This window comes from Borostomias antarcticus (assembly GCF_949987555.1).
Source record: "Borostomias antarcticus genome assembly, chromosome: 22".
NCBI lineage: Eukaryota > Metazoa > Chordata > Actinopteri > Stomiiformes > Stomiidae > Borostomias > Borostomias antarcticus.
Window position 1 is genome coordinate 8,570,811 of NC_140255.1, and position 20,453 is coordinate 8,591,263.

The 20,453-nt window shown below is 44.5% G+C and overlaps 1 protein-coding gene across 1 annotated transcript; it reads left to right on the forward strand.

The window, feature by feature from the left end:
- Nucleotides 1–6,803: 6,803 nt before the first annotated feature.
- Nucleotides 6,804–19,918, forward strand: LOC311323732 (kelch domain-containing protein 1-like; the record flags this gene model as incomplete). Its single annotated transcript, XM_084456030.1, has 14 exons — nucleotides 6,804–6,878; nucleotides 7,200–7,270; nucleotides 7,811–7,928; nucleotides 9,370–9,482; nucleotides 10,848–10,932; nucleotides 11,022–11,120; nucleotides 11,376–11,450; nucleotides 11,711–11,769; nucleotides 12,003–12,115; nucleotides 12,508–12,580; nucleotides 13,234–13,318; nucleotides 13,865–13,944; nucleotides 17,378–17,511; nucleotides 19,689–19,918. 14 exons carry the CDS (start codon nucleotides 6,804–6,806, stop codon nucleotides 19,916–19,918), a joined length of 1,410 nt encoding a protein of 469 aa, XP_084312156.1.
- Nucleotides 19,919–20,453: the final 535 nt, after the last annotated feature.

Consider the following 20,453-nt stretch of genomic DNA (forward strand, 5'->3'; position numbering starts at 1 on the left):
ACACACATATACATATATACAGTACACACACACACACACACACACATACACACACACACATACATATACACACACACACACACACATACACACACATATACACACACAAATACACATACATACATACAAACATACATACAGTATATATATATATACGTATACACACACACAAATACACACACAGGTTGCTGTGCATACTATTTGAGCTGGTTATCTTTTCTTGTGTGTTTTGTTTGTAAGTGGAAAATGCAAATCTTGTGTAAATCAAATGTACTGGACACCCTTAAAGTCGCACAGAAACGGACGTTTGAGATCATCTAACTTCCGTAGTTTTACATATTTCCGATGCAAACAAGCTATGAGGGTGGGACATATGTTTAGAGGAATTTGATTGGAACATTGACAAGGGGACGGGTTTTAAGAACTTTAGACAGATTCGATAGAAGGATAGCGTTGATTGACGGGTGGATGTCGTGAGATTATTGGCCTAAAATCTAAGGTACCTGTTGTCGTCATTGCACGTGACCTACCGTTTTCCAGGAAGTAAGAAATTATATACTTTGATATAAGATTACAAAAAAAGTAGAATTGAGTATTTTTGGGGGCATACATCGTTGAATAGGTGAACACTATTACCAATTATGTGAACCAAAATGGGACAGAATGCTTTTTTCATTTCAGTGCGACTTCAAACAAACGGTCTGGTTTGTAACCAAACCAAAGTTTACTATCTATGTTTCAAACAGGTACACTATATATGTTTCAAACAAGTACACTATATATGGTCAAGGACATTTCAATGCTCTTATCTTCCAGTCAGAAATTAGTACATCCCAAAATACATTGAACTTGAAATCAATATGAAAAGGAATATTGTTTTTTATGATGATGGTCTAATTTATGGTCCCCAAGTTGAAATTGAATTGACCCCAACCTCGTCCCATTCATCATCTGACCAGCCAACCATTAAACACTTGTTCCTGTAAACATTTTTTGCCATCCAGCCTGTAGCCAAGAGCAGGATATCCTGACAAATTTTGCTGCCTTGCACACACACACACACGCACACACCCACACACACACACACACACACACACACACACACACACACACACACACACACACACACACACACACACACACACACTCGCACGCAAAAACACACACACACACACACACACAATGGAATTCCTAACACAATAGTACATGGTTATTCCATTATATAATTCAAGCTACGCCTTAACACTAACTTATTCCCTCCCACCACTCACTCTGTTTATCTTTAAGAACTCTCTCTCTAACACACACACACACACACACACACACACACACACACACACACACACACAGAAAGGGATCTATATTTCTTCAGTCACACACACACACGCACACATACTAAATGTTTTCATTGAGTCCTTCCTTAGCTCTCTCTAACACACACACACACACACACACACACACATAAGGAACACTGGGAATTCACTGTGTCTGTATGCAGACTGGCTAAAAATACACAGCCTCCCTTACCCCAAGACCGATGCCTCACACACACACACACACACACACACGCTCAGAATACACACCTGCCCTCACAACGTGTCTTCACTCTCCCACAACCTGTCATTCTCTGTTTCTCAACGAGTCAAACGCAGTTACACTTACGAGCTTAACTGTGTTTACATTGGTTAATACGAGAACATTCATTGTGTGGACCATGTGCAGGCTGTTTGTATGTGTGTGTGTGTGTGTGTGTGTGTGTGCATTTGTGAAATACCTGCAGAGATGTGTGTTTAGTTCTATGGATATTGCCGTACAGCATGAGATATGTCCTGTGTGTGTGTGTATGTGTGTGTGTATGTGTGTGTGTGTGTGTGTGACACCGCCCTCCTTACCTGGGCCATGTCTTCAGCAGCAATCCAGCTGGCTCCTGATTCTCATCGTGGCTCTTATAACTGCTCTCTCTTCTCCTCCTTCTCCTCGTCCTCCTCCTCCTCACAACCCCGCCGCCAACGTCTTCCAACAGCTCGCTCCTCTTCTGCACGGGGTAATATCTCTCCCCTTTTCAGACACCTCCTCCCTGTCACCTCCCCTCTCTGTGGATGTGATCTCCGGAGACAGGAGAGAAGCTCGACTCTGCTAGCGCACTCCTTCTCTCCCTCCCTCCTTCTCACCCTCCCTCACTCTCTCTCTCTCTCTCTCTTTCCCTGGAAGCCGGGCTTCGCCGTTTTGTTCCTCTCCTCTCCTCCCTCTCCTCTCCTCCCTCTCCCTGCCGCTCCCCCTCTCTGGCTTTCCTCCCCTCCCCCTCCCTCTCTCCGTGACTGTACGCAAGCAGGGCATTAGAGAGAGAGAGAGAGAGAGAGAGAGAGAGGATAAGAGGGAGGGCGAGGAGGAGACCATGTGACCTGCTGTAGCGTAGTAGGATTCTCTGACAGCTGTCGTGACATTACTGAGCCTGGGCTCGCCGGGAATAGACCACTGTCCAGGATACGGGCAGATATCAGCAGCACAGCCAACAGACCGGTCAGGACCCAGACAGGGAGGGAACAGGCTCTACTGCTACATATCAGCATAGATCATCCTTCATATATATGTGTGTGTATATATATATATATAGAGAGAGAGAGAGAGAGAGAGAGAGAGAGAGAGAGAGAGTTATTTGAGACATTAATCATTAATCACACACGCACACAGACACACACACAAACACTCACACACACACACACACACACACACACGCGCGCACACATGCGCACACACACTCTCACACACACACACACACACACACACACACACACACACACACACACACACACACACACACACACACAGCCGTTCAGGTTGTGGAATCAGGAAAGGGACATCCTGTGGTGTTCCCCTTGGGCTGTATAGCTGGAAACTCACACCCCTAAACAACAGGAACCTGGCACGTGACGCAGCCCCCACGGTTCCCCACATACAAAATACTCATATCATTCTATTCATGTTGTATCCATTAGGTGTTTTACATAATACAAAAAAACAGAATGGTATACATTATGAATGTGTTCTTTTCCTAAATAAAGCAATATTGTTATTATATGTGGACATATTATTTATATAATGATACCGATAGTTTTCTAAGAGAACCATAGCCTGTACTGTAGGTCCACAGGTCACATGTGAGGATGACTCCTAGTAGAAGCCGCTACTCTGCCTGCACTATTATGATGCAGGTGGAAAGCGCCATCTAGTGGTAACTTGAAAGCACTGACACTGATGCAATTTTACCGGGCAAATTGTAATAGTTCAGAAAAAGGGCATTACCATTTTACCCTGTGAACTTTTGAGTGTGCGTGTTCTATGCAAGCATGATGAAGACCAAGACGATAAATGTAGAAGGATTGATTGAATTTCCAGATGTAATAAATATTCAGAGCTGCACATAGGCCATTTACAACAGGGAAGAGATCGATAGTTTATTACCCAGTGGTAAATTGTTGTGTTATACCGTATAGCACGGCATAAACGTGAAACAGACAAATTGGTCAACTTGTGGTCTACGGCTCAGTTGCACGTTTGAGCAAGTTGATCAACTTCTACAATACAGAGACACAATCAAGACTAAATACAAATTAAGGCACAATCGAGACAATACAAATCAAATGGGCTACACAAAATATACAAGCGGAGGTAGCCTAATCGCCATCAATTATCATGCCTATAGGCTATTTATTTTTTAGTCAACAAGAAATTAAGAGATTGTAAACATAGCCTATCGTGTTAAATGATCGTTGTTTACTTATGTTATGCTTAATCAAACTAGAGGCACAAAGTGATCAAATGGGGTTTATGTGTAATGTAATGTTAGTGTTTGGGAACGTCGAGGGTATCCGATGTTATCAGAAGTCGGCGCGCTGATCCCGGGCGAACCCGCACAATCACTCACATCCTGCACTGGGCACTGACATGCGGCTGGGATCGGTGTATCCACATTCCACAGTATGCAGATGCAGTGTGTTCGGCAGGTAGGTAGGTAGGTAGGTAGGCAGGCAGGTAGGTAGCCTACTAGCATGAGAAAGGGTAAAAGGTAAGCGCTCTTGGCCTTATTGATTGTGATTGTGAAAATCTTATTTTTTTAAAGAAGCTTTTCTGTAAGATGAATTACAATAGCCTACCCAGTGTAGAGTAAATTGTAGGCTAATACGTCAGTAGTTTAGGCTTCAGGAAGATACGATGAGATAAGATAGGACTTTATTGATCCCCTCAGTGGGAAATTAGGCGTTTCAGCATTGAATTAAAAAAATACAGAAAGGTTGGAAAGAAGAGGAAGCTAGAAACAGAGTAAGGAAAAGAGGACATTAGATGGGGGGGTAGCAGCACACACAGGGACATCCGGGGATAAGTGCAGCCATATATACAGTAACTGTGCAGTATAGAATAAGATATGTATGTGCCCGTATACTTTGAGTGTGTATGAATATAAATAACTATACAGGTATACAAGTATATACGTTTAGGAGTACACAATATGTACAAGATATACTGTATATGTACCTCCATACCTCCAAGTATATAAGTCAAGGAGAATACATACATACCTGCCTACATACATACATAGTGTGAACCCAAGAGGGTGGCAGCCAGGGGAAGGGTGGTCGGTCATCACCTGCCTGGAGCCCGGAGCAGCCCCAGCTGGAGCCACTCAGACAATCAGGGAGTCAGGGTACAGGTGCACCCAATCAGGGTAAAGGACAGGTGCACTTAATCAGGGTAAAGGACTGGTGTACCCAATCAGGGTAAAGGACAGTTGCACTTAATCAGGGTAAAGGACTGGTGTACCCAATGAGGGTAAAGGACAGGTGCACCCAATCAGGGTAAAGGACAGGTGCACCCAATCAGGGTAAAGGACAGGTGCACCCAATCAGGGTAAAGGACAGGTGTTCTGGAGAGAGTCAGTTGAGTCCCAGGTAGTGAGAGGTCTACATGCTGTCGCTAGTCGTGGCTGTCTGACCCGTACTTACCCTTTGTCTCTCTGTGCTGTAGAAGTAATCCCCCAGCTGGACCAAGGGAAACCGCTGGGGTGGACCCTGAAAGGCGAGAGGAACCCACCTGTTTTTGCCCCTCTCCAGGACGACCCTTGACCTCTGCTCGGAGCAGGACATTCTTGTTTTTCCCCTTTTTTGAACTTTAAGTTGTTCCATTAAAACGCCCGTACATCCAGTCTGTCTCAGTGTATCTAGTAATACACATGTAATACACATTTCCCCAACTCCAAAACAAGTGACACCAGTTAGTCACAGTGGGTTTTGTTGTTACTGAGCAATCATTGCCCTGACCCTTGTTTCTGGATGGGCATCAGGTTATTGCTCTAGATAGGGTTAGAAAACCTTTTAGAATGTGTATTTATGCAGACTTAGTAAATGTAGGCTTCATGGTCTCAAGCTTAGCCGGTTTCTTATCTGGTTTTCCAGCACATCCTGATATTGATACAGCTGCACCCTGCTCTGTCATGTAGTCTAGGAAATGACCAATCACCAATATTTGCCTGACCAACTGTCAGTTCTTAATCACTTTTACTACCTTTTGACTGTAGGACAAGCAGGCATCACGTGTGTCAAATCAGATACATGAGGGACCTCATAGTCTAGTTCAGCCTGGCATCAGTGGGCACTAGCTTCACTACTGACCTGGGTGCAGCTCCTTTGGCTACGAAAGAGCTGGTGAAGTTGTATCGGATAATCTGATCTAACTAACGATATGCTTATGTAACTGAGTGAAATGGGGAGTAGCTGGTGAAACTCCCTCCTCAAAGGAGCGCTCACAGTCCCTCCAAGAGGGACGTCCCTGTTGGCGCAACTGTCATCGGGAGAGCTTGTTGAACGGAGGTTTGAATCCCACCGTGGGTAAGCCCTTAACATAACTGGAATGAGCCCCAACCACTCTTTTCTCCAATGATTGAATGCTAAAAGCCCACAATTAACATTAAACATGACTCAGCATATAGTTTTTTTCATTTTTCATCTTCTTAGTGGTTGTATTATTTGTAATACACACGGCCCTCTAGTGGCCAGTAGTACTAGTTGGCCAATCAAATCCACAGGAAAGGGAGACGTATGCAATGTTCCATATCACCATCAGACACTACTGTAATGAGGAGGGTCATGACTGTAGACGTCACAGTGAGGGCTGAGAACAAGGCGAGGAGCCAACTTCACCTCTAGGTTGATGTTGATCCTTTACTCATAATATTTGACACTATACTTATCACTAGGCCTATATATCTAAAACAATATACATGAACACTATCCGCTTCATAAAGTATCCTAGCATGGAAGTCCTTACTCCCATGCAATCTTAAGTGATAGAGGTCAAGAAGAAAAGGAAGTATGTTTTTTTGTTTGTGATGTATGAGTGGTGATCGTCTTATACATTTAGACTACTTTTTAAAATGCTTAATTGGAAATGAAAGACTCGCCATTCATATCCCTTACATCATAAATAAAAACAATTAACACACAAAAGCAATTACAAGAATTCCAATGTAGCCTACCTACCCGTACTTGTTAAACATGGCAAATAAATGCTCTCTTCTATTAAAGAACACATTTAACATGTCCAAGTCAAAGGGGTAACGCCCCCACAACCGACTAACCTCTCTCTCCTCTTCTTCTTCTTCTGCATTTGCATGTGCAAATATTTTGGGCGTAGTGATCTATCCCTTTCTGTCAACCTTGTGTTTCCTGTTAGCGTTCCTGGCCGCTGCAGAAAGCAACACAGCAACCATTGACCGCGCAGCGTGCGACGCATCTAGAGCCGGCAGAGACATGTCTACACTGGAGCGAAGTGACCACATAGCGTTTTTAGAGGGCAGCGTTCTCTACGTTTGGGGAGGTTGTCAGGTAAATGCGATTTGTATTTCTTTCTTTCAAATAAACAAACCCACAACAACAAACACCCGCAAGAAAAACGACCTGTAATCTAGGCTACAACAGGGTTTGAACAAGGCGCTAGAATGACAGAAAATATTGAATGGACTTGATTTCACTTTAAGTCTGAAAGTGTCACTTCACTTTTTATTCTTCTACTAAACAATAGCACACTTCTTTTTTTGCATCTTGCTCTTTGTGATTCGCATGTTTCTCTCTAGATGTTATGAAGCACAAACAAGGTTATCCTTGGCCGATGTGGGATTGATTACAATGTTTGTTTTTTGCGGCCAGTCACACTCTGGAACAGAAACCGTGTTACCCGGTGATGAGATATGGCTCTACCACCTGGAGAGCGGAGTATGGTGAGATGACTTTCTGTTTCCTCCTCTTTGAGCAAGCGGTGCCTTTCAATGATTGGGTTGCTGCCTATTTATGACTCTTCCATTTAAAAAACAAACAAACTTGTATACACTACAATAACTTAGCTTAATTTAAATGAATTGTCATTTGACGTCGCCAGGAGAGTGGGTGTCTGGACGTATTGCAAGCTCCTAATTTTCTTGATTCCACTGCCTATATCAAGGACACAGTCCCCATGATTGGATGAGATATGTAGATGAGGATCAAATTGATAGACTATGGATAGTAAATTGCCAGTTTGGGAACCTTAAAAGGTCTAGCTAGGCTACATACCAAGGACTGGAATGAAGAACTGATTAGTGCTGGTAAGTTGCTGTCAGGACAAGCAATGACAGGAATTTCAATGTACCTGTACTGGTTAGAAAAGCCATTTAAACTTCTATTCTATCTGTTGAAGTTTTGTGATGCCCCCAATTCCCTCAATCAACACACATTCCCCCACAGCGAGCTGTGGTTTTACCTGCGTGTTTGTGTTTGGTCAGGGAGCAGCGCAGGATGGAGGGGGAGGTTCCTCCAGCGTTATCCGGTGCCTGTGGCTCCTACCAGTGTGGAACGCTCTACGTCTTTGGAGGCTGCGACTCCAACGGACACACTAACCAGGTGAGACTCCTCCAATCCATAATGTAGCTCACTTCGACCCTGAGGCCGGCCTTCTCCCATAATGCTGTGTCTAATTTTGCCTTGGAGGAGAAAGGGTCAGTATGGTTGGAGTATAGGCCTAGTTAAATGCAAGGCCTAGTTGAGTGCAAGTGAAGGGCTGGGAAGCGGTCTGACGTGTTTTTTCGCGGTCAGATCAGAGTCGATATGAAAACTATCTTTGGCATGCAGAACCTCGCTGTAACTTGAGGTCACAGCAATAGAGGCAGACAGATACAGACATCTCAGGTCAAACTCACAATGTATTAGGTGGGGAATGTCAGCTTATTGAGTCATCTAACCTACAGTATTGTTTTTAGTTTGCTGTTCTTGCACTTTGTCTTCAGCAGTAGATTAAACTCGTAGTCACTTGTTTTAGAAAGGAGATACACTTTTGAGTTCTGGCAAGTAGTAGGCTTGTAAGTATTAGGCTTGTAAGCTAGTATGCTTTTCCTACGTTAAATGCAATTATTCTAAATTGCTTTGGATAAAAGCGTCAGCTAAATGACTAATGTAATATAATCTAATCTACTCTATCGTGTAGTAGTAGTAGTAGCTGTAGTAGTGTCATTTATTGATCCCTGGGGGGAAATAGTATCCTCATGACGCCATCCTGATCTCGCGAGCTCTCGCAAATCAGTCTGGACATCCTCTATAGCGATCCGTTTGTGCCAGATAAGAAAACGATCTCACCACACAGCGTTCTATGAGGAAATGCAAACGGCTACGCTGGGTGGGTTTAAGTGTGATGCCAGCGAGGCGTGGTGGAAGTTAGTGTGTGATAGCTGGTGATAGACAGATGGTTCATCCAATCACCTGCCAAGTATTTTTTTAAATGCCTGCCCGAACTGGAAGTTCCCAACCATCCGGCGTGTCAGATTAGGTCAATTGCATTGTTGAAGCATCAAATGATAACTAAGTAACTTTACACTGTGAAGTGTGTTGAACGCTGTCTGAGTGTGAGAGAGGACAGCCCCCCCCCCAGTAAAAATTCTAGACCTGATTGGCTCTCTTACCCCTACAAGGACGTTATTAGAGCTCATTTAATGTTAGTCGGGCAGCAGCTGGATGGTGCTTTTTGACCGCAGAGATTCAGACCCTGCTGAATAAAATGAGCAAAACGGGGATCACCAGATATACTCGTTCTTTGCAACAGGGATTACAAAACCAACCGAGCTAGTTAAACCTGCACCTCACGGGAGAGTAACCCCCTACTCCCCCACCTCACTTTCACCCACAATCCTCCTCAGTATCTACTGTCACCACCAGCCCACACTGATATTGAATCTTTTCACGGGGCCCAGTCCCGCCATGCCCCTGACTGTCATGGGACCTGTTTTGTAACAGGCCAGAGAATGCAGAGACGTGAGCAGAATCCTGACTAAAGCTGTCTCTCTCCTCACAGATGTTCAGCGTAGACGTGACGGCGGAGAGATTCGTTTGGAGGAGATTGACGGACACCAGAGGAACGACCCCCTCACCCAGAGACAAACACACCTGCTGGGCACACAGACACAGGTACACACACACACACACACACACACACACACACACACACACGGTTGGAACCAGTCAACATTATGATCACTTTGCAAAAATGCAGAATTATCTAAATGGAAGAACATGACCACAATGTTCAGGAAATGTCTTTTTCTTCTTGGTCATTCATAGCGGTAATAGGTAGGGGGTAATGGGACTAACACCCTGACAGAGGTAGGGGGTAATAGGTAGGGAGTAATGGGACTAACACCCTGACATAGGCTAACAAAAAACTCTTGTGGAGCCTTTAGTTGACCATTCACACCTCAGCTATTCAAATGCAGGAATTAGCCACTTTGTATGCTAATCAAGCACTTCCACACCTCTAATGAGAGGGAGAGGCTTAAAAAGATGATCTATTCAATTGATAGTCTGCTATTCTGCTCATAATGGCAGTGTTTGTGTAAGAAGGCATTACAGAAGAAAGCAAAACCATTAGCAGGTGGAGGTGCTTAGCAAAAAATCTGAACGCTACTATTGTTGGGGCTACGCAGAATTAGCAATCCTCTGAAATGATGATGACACACCCATGTCTGGGAAAAGTACATCAAAAAGAAGGAGCATTGATTTGCACAGCGCACAGGAGAGTGACACCCGGCTCAGTCGAGTCGGCACAGTCAGAGCAACTCCGAGAGTAGGAGACAGTCTTGTATAGAGGAGTAGCAGGCAGAGTTTTCCTCAACACACACAACCATATCTGAAGTCACGACCCTGGGACCGTGACGTCTGCTGCGTCCCTCTGAACTCACGACCCTGGGACCGTGACGTCTGCTGCGTCCCTCTGAACTCACGACCCTGGGACCGTGACGTCTGCTGTCCCTGGACACGCTGGTGCAAAACACAGAAGCGCAGAACAGAGAGCAGATATGTGGAGATGATAATGCATGGTTATGTACGTACAAGTCAAGATAGGTCCGGCGTCGGAAGGCATGATGTAACGTCTCAGCCCCTCAGGCCGGGTGGGGCTGGTTTAATGACACGCATGAACAATCTCACCTGCAGAGTGAACCGCAGGCTCTCACACGACTGAACACGTCACATGATGCAAGTAACGAAAACCAAATCACATTCTGAAAACCAAATCACATTCTGAAAACCAAATCACATTCTGAAAACCAAATCACATTCAGAAAACAAAATCACATTCTGAAAACAAAATCACATTCTGAAAGCAAAATCACATTCTGAAAACAAAATCACATTCTTGTGCTGACAAAAATGTGTGGAATATGCAGTAGTGGAGGTGTAGCAGTGTAGTATCATACCCCATTGTAATGTGGTGTATTATTTGACTGTATTTCTCTCTATTGCAATAATACCAGTGCTTTTCTTGGCTGTTTGTAGACTGATCTACTTCGGGGGGTACGGGTGCAAGACCATGCAGGAGGCCAACGCCTCCAGGAGCTTCACTGTGGACGAGTCGTCCTGGGTACATGGATGACATTTAAAAAAAGACAACAATACTTAAAAGTTTTCTACTCACATATACTGAGACTTTTTTAAATTTTCATTCCATAGGTGACAATCGGGACCATTTCTTTCAGGTTTTGGGGTTGGAACAACGAGGTCAACGTCTTTGACACTCTCACTGCTACTTGGAGTCAACCAGAAACTCAGGTGAGAGTCCAGAATGTCCCTGAGAAAAGGCCTCAGGGTTGGAGTAGGGAGTCTTACAGCAGCAGTAGGCTTGTGTTTCTAGTCCTGTTAACCCAGGATCACAAATCCATGCTTTATCAGCGCGTGGATGAACAGTTACATCCAGTTACAGTAGTTCATGAAATCCATTTAAAACAGAGTTATAGCTTTTTACACGTTCACTCACTCCATTGTTGTGTCGATGACGAGCGCTCGCCTCTCGGCTTCTCTCGGCAGGGTCTCGCTCCTGCACCCCGGGCCTCGCATGCCAGCGCCACCCTTGGGGTCAAAGGTTACGTCTGCGGGGGTCTGGTGAGTAGATAAATGGGTACCTAACTGATCCTTGAGGGGAAATTGTTGTTCAATAAATTCCTGCAGGTCAGTGGGCAACAGCTTTGCTCATGACCACACTTGAACCACGCATCGATGCGGTCATTGAACCTATACAAACTCGAGTCGATGGAAATGATCCTGTGAAGGGTTCCGTTCCGCGGTCCCTCCCACATTTTAAATCTGACCTTCCATTGGCTGAAGGTCCCTATGGTCATGCTGTGTTGATATCGCTCTGACAGGAGACCGTGCACCTGGACCTCCACTGTCTAGATCTGCTGACCTGGATATGGACACGAATGTAACGCCACTTCCTCATTCTCTCTCTCTCTCTCTCTTTCCTCCTGTCTTTTTCACGCTGTATCACGCGTCGTTGTAAAACACCCGTTTCCTTTTTTTATCTCGCTGCTGTACTTTCATCTCTGCGTTTCCAGAGAGTAGCCTAGCTCATGTATGTATGTGTGTGTGTGTATGTGCGTGTGTGTGCGCGCGTGTGTGTGTGTTGCGTGTGTGTGTGACTTCCCGTCCCTCCAGTGAGCCCCCCCCTCTCCCGGTGCCCCTGGGGCGGTCCTCACACACCCTGTGTCCTGCGTCTGACCACACACTCTTTCTGTACGGCGGCCTGGGAATCAGCGGAGAACCCATGAGTGAGTGAATGCCGTCGTCGTGGCGCCTGACTCCTGGTTAAGGTTGCCTGGGCTGCTTGTTTGCTTAAATAGACCTCTTATCTATTTTTTATGATGCCAACACACACACACACACAGACCATTTCCATCTCACAGCTGCCATGTTGTCTAAGTCGATACTGAGCAGTGCTGAGCAAGTATGTCATTTCAGGACACAGTGCTCTTTGTTTTACCTGTACTATCCTACATACTATAGGAAGCACTGTAGTAGCACTATAGTCATGATTTAATAGTTTCAGCTGTCAGGTTGCAGACAAGTTCCCTGTATGGCTGTAATGTGATTGAAGCCTCAGGCGAATTCCTCTCTTAGTCAGGGAGGCTTTAATGCTCACTGTTCAAACCGTTCCCGCCAGGTGACGGCTGGGAGTTTGACACGCTGATGAGGGAGTGGAGGCCACGGGATCACCCGCACCGTGACAAGCCCAGGTATGAGAGACAACAAGCCCCTGTGTTTTCCCAGGGGCCCCGTGGGTGAGAGAACGCGGCCCCTGAGGGCCCCAGCAGGCCTTCACCCCGTCGTTGTTCGCTGTAACCAAGGCAGCGTCTGATTCTCGATGAAGCTGCACTTATAAAAGGTCCCGTTGGTCCCAATTATGGCAACCGCCATCATGGGTCTCTCTCTCTCTTACTCACTCACTCACTCACTCTCTCTGTCTCTCTCTCACTCTTTTACTCTCTCTCTCTCTCTCTCTTACTCTATCTCTCTCTCTCTCACTCTCTCTCTCTCACACTCCCTTACTCTTCCTCTCACTCTCTTACTCTCTCTTACTCTCTCTCACTCTCTTAATCTCTCTCATACTCTCTTGCTCTCTCTCTCTCACTTACTCTCTTACTCTCTCTCTGTCTCTCACTCTTTCTCTCTCTCTGTCTCTCTCTAACTCTCTCTCTCTTACTCTCTCTCTCTCACTCACTCACTTTCTCTCTCTCTGTCTCTCTCTCTCTCTCTCTCTCTCTCTCTCTCTCTCTCTCTCTCTCACCCTCACCCACAAACACACCCCCACTCTCAGACTCCCAAACTCATCAAATCATAAACAGTGAAATGAAATGCACTGACAGGCTGTCATCATAATCCTCTACAGGTTGTGGCACTCTGCGTGTCGGGGCAGGGACGGTGACGTGGTCGTGTTCGGGGGCAGCCAGGACTTCTCCCTGCTGATGGACTCGGTATGCGTGTCTGACGGTTTAACCCAGATCCACCGTCAGCGGCTGACGGGCTTCATACGAGTTAGAATCAGTAGCGTAGCTGTTATTTTAATCTGAGCGCTAGGATAAACTTTAATTCGCAGATGACATCTGAAATAGTACACGGCCATTTTAATATCCTGGTTTTGGCTGGAACATGCAGGGATATGCTCACTGGAAACCCGTAATCCTAAGTGTGAAATGAATGGTTTAAACTGCATTATGTAAATACAGCTCAAGTGTTGTTAAGGTGATTTCAAGGGTTTAGTCGGGGTCAGACAGGAATTCTACACATGTCAACGTACCGATTTCACTCATGATAAACATGACGCGGTCCAGGACCTTGGAACTCGGCAGAGGACACAACATTTGATTTGCGAGAGCAAAGTAAGGTCACGTGATGTCAGTAATGCCATGCGGACTACCCAAATGGTTCAGGTTGTTAAGTCAGTAGGGATGCCGGTTCAGTGAACTGGACACACTCTCCATCCATCCGTTTACAGTATGTTGTCAACCCTCTGTCTACAGATCACTGTCCTGAGGTCTCCCACTCAGAACCACTGCAAAGACGTTCTTGTGTTCCAGAGCCGGCCGTACCCCCTCCTCAGGTAAGGCTGCTGGTAACTAGGGATGGGTCTCGAAAAGTGGTTCTATTAAGACCCGGTTCGAGGATTTCGAGAAACTTGATAAGAAGGTAGACCCGAGCTTATAGATTCTGCTATGGAGACTAGCATGTCCTATGATAATGTAATGTCAATTTTAAATCTCGTGAGACGAGTCACGTCATTTCAATCCATCCGCGGTTTAAATAAATAAAGTTACAATGGCCTCCCGCACCGCTTTATTTTTCATTTTGGGGGAGAGAATGGCTGAGCTCACAAAGCGAACTAAGGCGTGGTTACATTTCACAAAAGTGAAAGAAAAGGAGGAGGTGAAATTCAACCTGTGCTCTCAGATATTTTCCTGCAAGGGGGGAAATACAACGTTTATGCTAAAGCATTTAAATGCTGCCCACTACATTTGATAGTCACAAAGTGCGAGACAGACCAACTCTCTCGTCCTCTTCTACCGACCCAGGTCTGCATGCTGTGCGCAACTCAATAAGTCCTGTTCGTTGGCATTGACAGTACTTAAATCTAGTGCTAGATGTCTACTTTCCTCTGTCATCGGGGGAGCGTGTCTATGTTCTCACAGCCCAATGGTCCCACAGCCCAATGGTCCCACAGCCCAATGGTCCCACAGCCCAATGATCCCACAGCCCAATGATCCCCCAGCCCAATGATCCCCCAGCCCTATGTTCCCCCAGCTCTATGTTCCCCCAGCTCTATGTTCCCCCAGCTCTATGTTCCCACAGCTCTATGTTCCCACATTTCTGAGTAAACTAATAGAGAAAAGGTGTAAAGGCATTTAACCCATTATGTGTAGCCTAAATAGACTTGCTAACTTTTTTTCCATTTCCTCAAAGCTGTTTATTAGCTTTATTTGCATACACTACACGGGTACTACTAATACTACTACTACTAATAATAACAATAATAATACATCACATTTATTAAGTGCTTTTCATGGCTACTCAAATTGGCTTTACACAATAAAAAGGGGCATATAAAATATCATATCCTGGGTATGGTTTGTTCAGTTGACTTCACACTCAGCAGGCTTCTGGGACCGGAAGAAGTTTAGTGTATGTCTTTGTGCAATAAAGACACAGTGTATGTTCAAAATATTTCTTTATGAACAAGCAAACAATCTGGAAAGGGTTCTACATCAGTGTTTCTCAATCTTTTATATTCTTGTCTTTGAAATCGAGAGTTTAACATGTTTTTTGAATGATTTTTCATGGTGTCCACCCACATCCGTTGTATGACCAAAACGGTGGTAGAGCAATTATCAGACTTTCTCAAAAGTGCTAGTTTTGTCAACGTTTTGATCTGAACCATTGTATATGATCATAAGTAACCTTAAAACAGGGCTAAACATGCATTTTCCCTTTACTGCTCCTTTAACAAGGATGACAGTGGGAATGTAGCTTGCACAGAAGACATCTAGATTTAATTACTGTCAACGTAAAATAGCCTAATAGTGTATAGCATAGCACTTTTATGTACAATGCTATAGCAATATCTAGCTGGTTAACATTAGCAAGCTGCAATGCTGGTCACAACCAATGGATGGCATTAGTAGCCTAGCAATCGATTGGCATAAGTTTGCCAAGGAGGGAGATTGTCTTATACTGTTTAGTTAAGAGCAGCCATTTGTTATGTAATGGTGTTGTGTTGTTATGTAAAGCATAGCCTATACTAGGCTACTTTATTTAATTTATATGCAGTATAATTATTTTTTTGTCTTTTCACGTTATGCCTTGTGCATCAGTAGTGTCAATCCAAAATAAAACAATACCAATTCGGTTCTTTTAAGAATTTATAGTTGTCTTGTCTTTCCATCAAATAGTAGAAAAGTAGGGTATCGATAGTGGGATCGATAAAGACTTGAATCGTTAAGCAGTCTCAATAATGGTATCAGTATCGATAAAAATTAACGAGACCCATCCCTACTGGCAACAGGCGAGCGCTGAGCTCATTTGATACTTGTTTAACCCCTATGTTATGCCATGCCCAGGGTGGGATTCGAACCCCACTCTCCAGCGCGACAGACTCCGTTTTAACCTGCTATACTGATGAAAAGCTAACTCTTCATCAGCACGGGTGGACTCTATTCATACTGGGGGAGTGAGTTTAGCCAACACCTCGCTACCTACACTCGGGACTCACAAGGACTCTGTTTCACTCGGTTACACTCGTACACCAGGAAGTAGACCCCACAGTATTCTACTCATGTACTGCATGTGTACTGCACTCCATAGTTCTATAAGACACACTGGGACTCAGGGCTTAGAAGTAGACTGCGGAATATGACACCACTCCGAGAATGAGTGGGTCAACATTCACCACAGATACAATACGGAGCTGCTCAAGGTTCTGTTGTCTGCAAGCCTCAGGTGACGACTGCACATGCTCAATATGCTAGAGGCACTGAAAGGAGAACATCTTTTTTTTCTTTTTTTTTATAAACAACATCTCTTGGATGAGTCCCGTTTTCAAGATAGGTGTGCCTTGAATGTAGACAATGAAAAATACAGCAGTTACGTAGCATTGCTTTAGTGGGGTTGGTTAGGGTTACGGTTAGGGTTGTATTTTACCGTACTGTCTGTGCTAGCCCTGTGGGGTTGGTTAGGGTGAGGGTTGTATTTTACCATACTGTCTGTGCTAGCCCTGTGGGGTTGGTTAGGGTGAGGCTTGTATTTTACCATACTGTCTGTGCTAGCCCTGTGGGGTTGGTTAGGGTGAGGGTTGTATTTTACCGTACTGTCTGTGCTAGCCCTGTGGGGTTGGTTAGGGTGAGGGTTGTATTTTACCATACTGTCTGCACTAGCCCAGTGCAGTTGGTTAGGGTAAGCTGAGGGTTGTATTTTACTGTACTGTCTGTGCTAGCCCTGTGTGTGTGAGCTAGCCCTGTGTGTGTGCGTGTGTGTGTGTGTGTGTTGTAGCCACCGTGCATTCACATGTGACTAAGTGGTTTAACGTCTGTCAATAGAACATTTTGTGCTATTAATAATACTGAGTGGTCCTATTTGGACCAGTCTGTTGCTGTTGATCCCGTGGGTCTAGCTTTTGCTTTCATGTCCTGGTGACGTGAAATAACGCTTCTTGCACAGTTGCAAGTGGGAGGTGTGTGTGGGGGGGGATCCAGCTCAACTTAAGTCCATGGCTGCCCCCCACCTTACCTCAAAACCCCTCTCAAATCCACATACAGTTTTATTACATAAGTAAACAAGTGTTATGTATGTACTGAATTCAGTTTTCCACGTCAAATAAGTAGCTTAAAAAAAGGACCAAGATTCATTGTGTGTTCTTTCTTAAAGCGACACAATCCCCTCTACGTACTGGACTTCACATTCTCCCACTTCTGTTCCTGTGCTTATTTAAGGAAATAACCACCACATGCACAGAAACATGAACTCTGTGACGCCTGTGTTTCTAGATTATGTGAGGACTGCCTCGGACAGAACGCTGACCTTCTGCAAGAACAGCTAACATGGCTGCCACCTAAACTCCAGGAGACGGTCAACAATAGAGTTTCCTTCTTTTCAACAAACAGCCCAAAGTACAAAGAGAGTAAAGAACTGGATGTGATTTTAGATGGAGATAAAAGCTAGAAAAAGATAAACGATTTACCCAGATTAAAGACATTAGCCTCCGTTTTACTCACTGCTGTGCACATGACGTTTTATTCCTTTTAATCAGACATATTTGATTCAGTTTCTCTTTGTTTACCTATATTAAACTGAACATTTGCTAGTGATGTCAATGTTTTCTGTTTCACATTTTAAGTTGAAATAGGAGAGATCCCCATAGAATATTGTCAATACGCTATTTAAGTGATATATCAAAACCTACTACTGTATGTAAATACTGATGTCTAAACATTTGCCACATACTGTGACAGAATAGATAGGGCCTAGTGAAATCATTGTTTGTTGGTGTTAATAAAAAATAAAGATGTTAACTTTGATTAACATGTTTGATGTTCTTTACTCTGTTCAGTAACACTGAATCATTGCCAATGATGAGTCGGCTTCAAGTAATGTTTGCTCATGTTAGTTTAAGACAAAAGAAGAACGCAAAATACATGAAATATTCAGCACTTTACTGAATGAATTGGAATGATAAAGTTGAAAATTGATAAGAAATAATTGATTAGTAATTTCCTGAAAGCACCACAAAACACACAATCTTTGCATATTCATTGATTGATATGAATGATCAAATTCTCAAACGGGACCAAAATATATAATGGGTTCTAGTCACACATGTTCTTTGGTATTTTCAGCTGGTTTTCAGGAAGTCTGATTGGTCGCCGGGTGGAGGAACCTGCAGAGCCAGAACCGGTAAGCTGGTCACATGGGAGGTAACTATAGCTACCTCACCAGGTAAGGAAAAAAAAAAAAAGGTTACACCACTTGAGAACTACCTGTAAAACAAATAAAATATATACAGTTTCCTTTCAGATTTAGAGCCTTCAAGAAGCAATTGTCAGATTGTGGGTAATCTTGCTGAAAAGATGTCCTTTGTGGTAATGCCTTTGACGTTTGGCAACACCCTTATATTTTTTGGCGGACATATACAAAGCAATGTATTGGATAGCTGCAGGTGCCAATCGCTAGTATCTGTGAGAGATTTTGGTCAGTAAAATAGGCAGTGAGAAGCTTTATAACTTTTAAACGTAATGAATTGGGAATCACACAAGTACAAATTTGGTAGCACCCTTGAATGATCCCACCCAGGCACTTCCACCTTAGTGGGTTTTACAAGAATCTCATATGGCTCTATTGGGATAGAATGAGTCATATGGCTCTATTGGGATAGAATGAGTCATATGGCTCTATTGAGATTGAATGAGTCATATGGCTCTATTGGGATTGAATGAGTCATATGGCTCTATTGGGATATAATGAGTCATATGGCTCTATTGGGATAGAATGAGTCATATGGCTCTATTGGGATTGAATGAGTCATATGGCTCTATTGGGATAGAATGAGTCATATGGCTCTATTGGGATTGAATGAGTCATATGGCTCTATTGGGATTGAATGAGTCATATGGCTCTATTGGGATAGAATGAGTCATATGGCTCTATTGGGATTGAATGAGTCATATGGCTCTATTGGGATTGATTGAGTCATATGGCTCTATTGGGATTGATTGAGTCATATGGCTCTATTGGGATAGAATGAGTCATATGGCTCTATTGGGATTGAATGAGGTGAAACTCCTTCAATGTTGCACAATACCTCAGCCTAATGTTTGTACGTGCAAGTACCAAGGCTATTTAACTCCTCCCGTCTTTCTGACCTGTCAACACATTAAATATCTGAATTTATACTGTGATGTTGCACCAGAATTCCCTCAGAGAACATCAGAGAGAGGGAGAGAGAACTGACGAGGCTGGGAGCAGGAGGTCGGGGTTGTTTGGACGGGGCCAATGCTACGCTAACTGGAAATGGCACTAAGATTACGGTCTCTGTCACCCTTCCTTTATCTGGGCTCTCTCTCTCTCTCTCTTCTCTCCTCCATGGTTCTCCATAGTCTCTCTTTTGGTCTCTCTTAGTCGGGCAAAGAATTCACAGGGTGGCAGAGAAGAGGTAAACAAAGGTAACATTATACTGTAGCTCCAACAACAACAACACTCTTACTACTGTGAATTATACTGATTTCTTCTTTTACATGGTACATTTCAATCGGGGGAAAAAAAACACTTTGTAACATCCGAACCCCAGCGCTCCTGGATGAGGACCCCGGGGGCCTCAGAGGGGCTGGACGAGGACCCCAGGTCCTCAGAAGGGGCTGGACGAGGACCCCGGGGGCCTCAGAGGGGCTGGACGAGGACCCCGGGGGCCTCAGAAGGGGCTGGACGAGGACCCCGGGGGCCTCAGAGGGGCTGGACGAGGACCCCGGGGCCTCAGAGGGGCTGGACGAGGACCCCGGGGGCCTCAGAGGGGCTGGACGAGGACCCCGGGGTAGAGGTCTTCTCGGGTCTAAAATGTGGACCCGAAACCGAGATGGACCCGAGACATTCGTTCCGAGATCCGACTAAATCCGATCATTTTTTAAAATATGTATACTGGACACGATTTTGTCCAAGAGCAGGAGTAGAACAGAGACCCGAGACCCGAGTCGGATCGGGTATTTTACAGATCCGACAGGCAGTAGTAGCAAGTAGCAGTAGCATTAATCGCTTAGGCTGTCACGGCTGTTGGCTTGCATGCTGTTACATCACAGTTTGATGGAATTGCGATTTATCCTCTCAATCTTGACAGGATCAATCGCTGTTTTGTCAGGCTGTGATGTGGCAGCATGGAAATGAAACGGCCGTAAATAAATAAGGCTACACAAAGCTGCCGTTAGGTTTGACCTCTTTATATTCATTTTCTTTCAGCTTATTTTTCACAAGGTAGGCTACTGGTGGTGGCTGCCGTGTCTCCGCTCGCGTCGCGCCTGCGGTCTCACTGAATTTGCGTCATGCGTTTCTCTCGGGTATTACGCATAATGATAAACA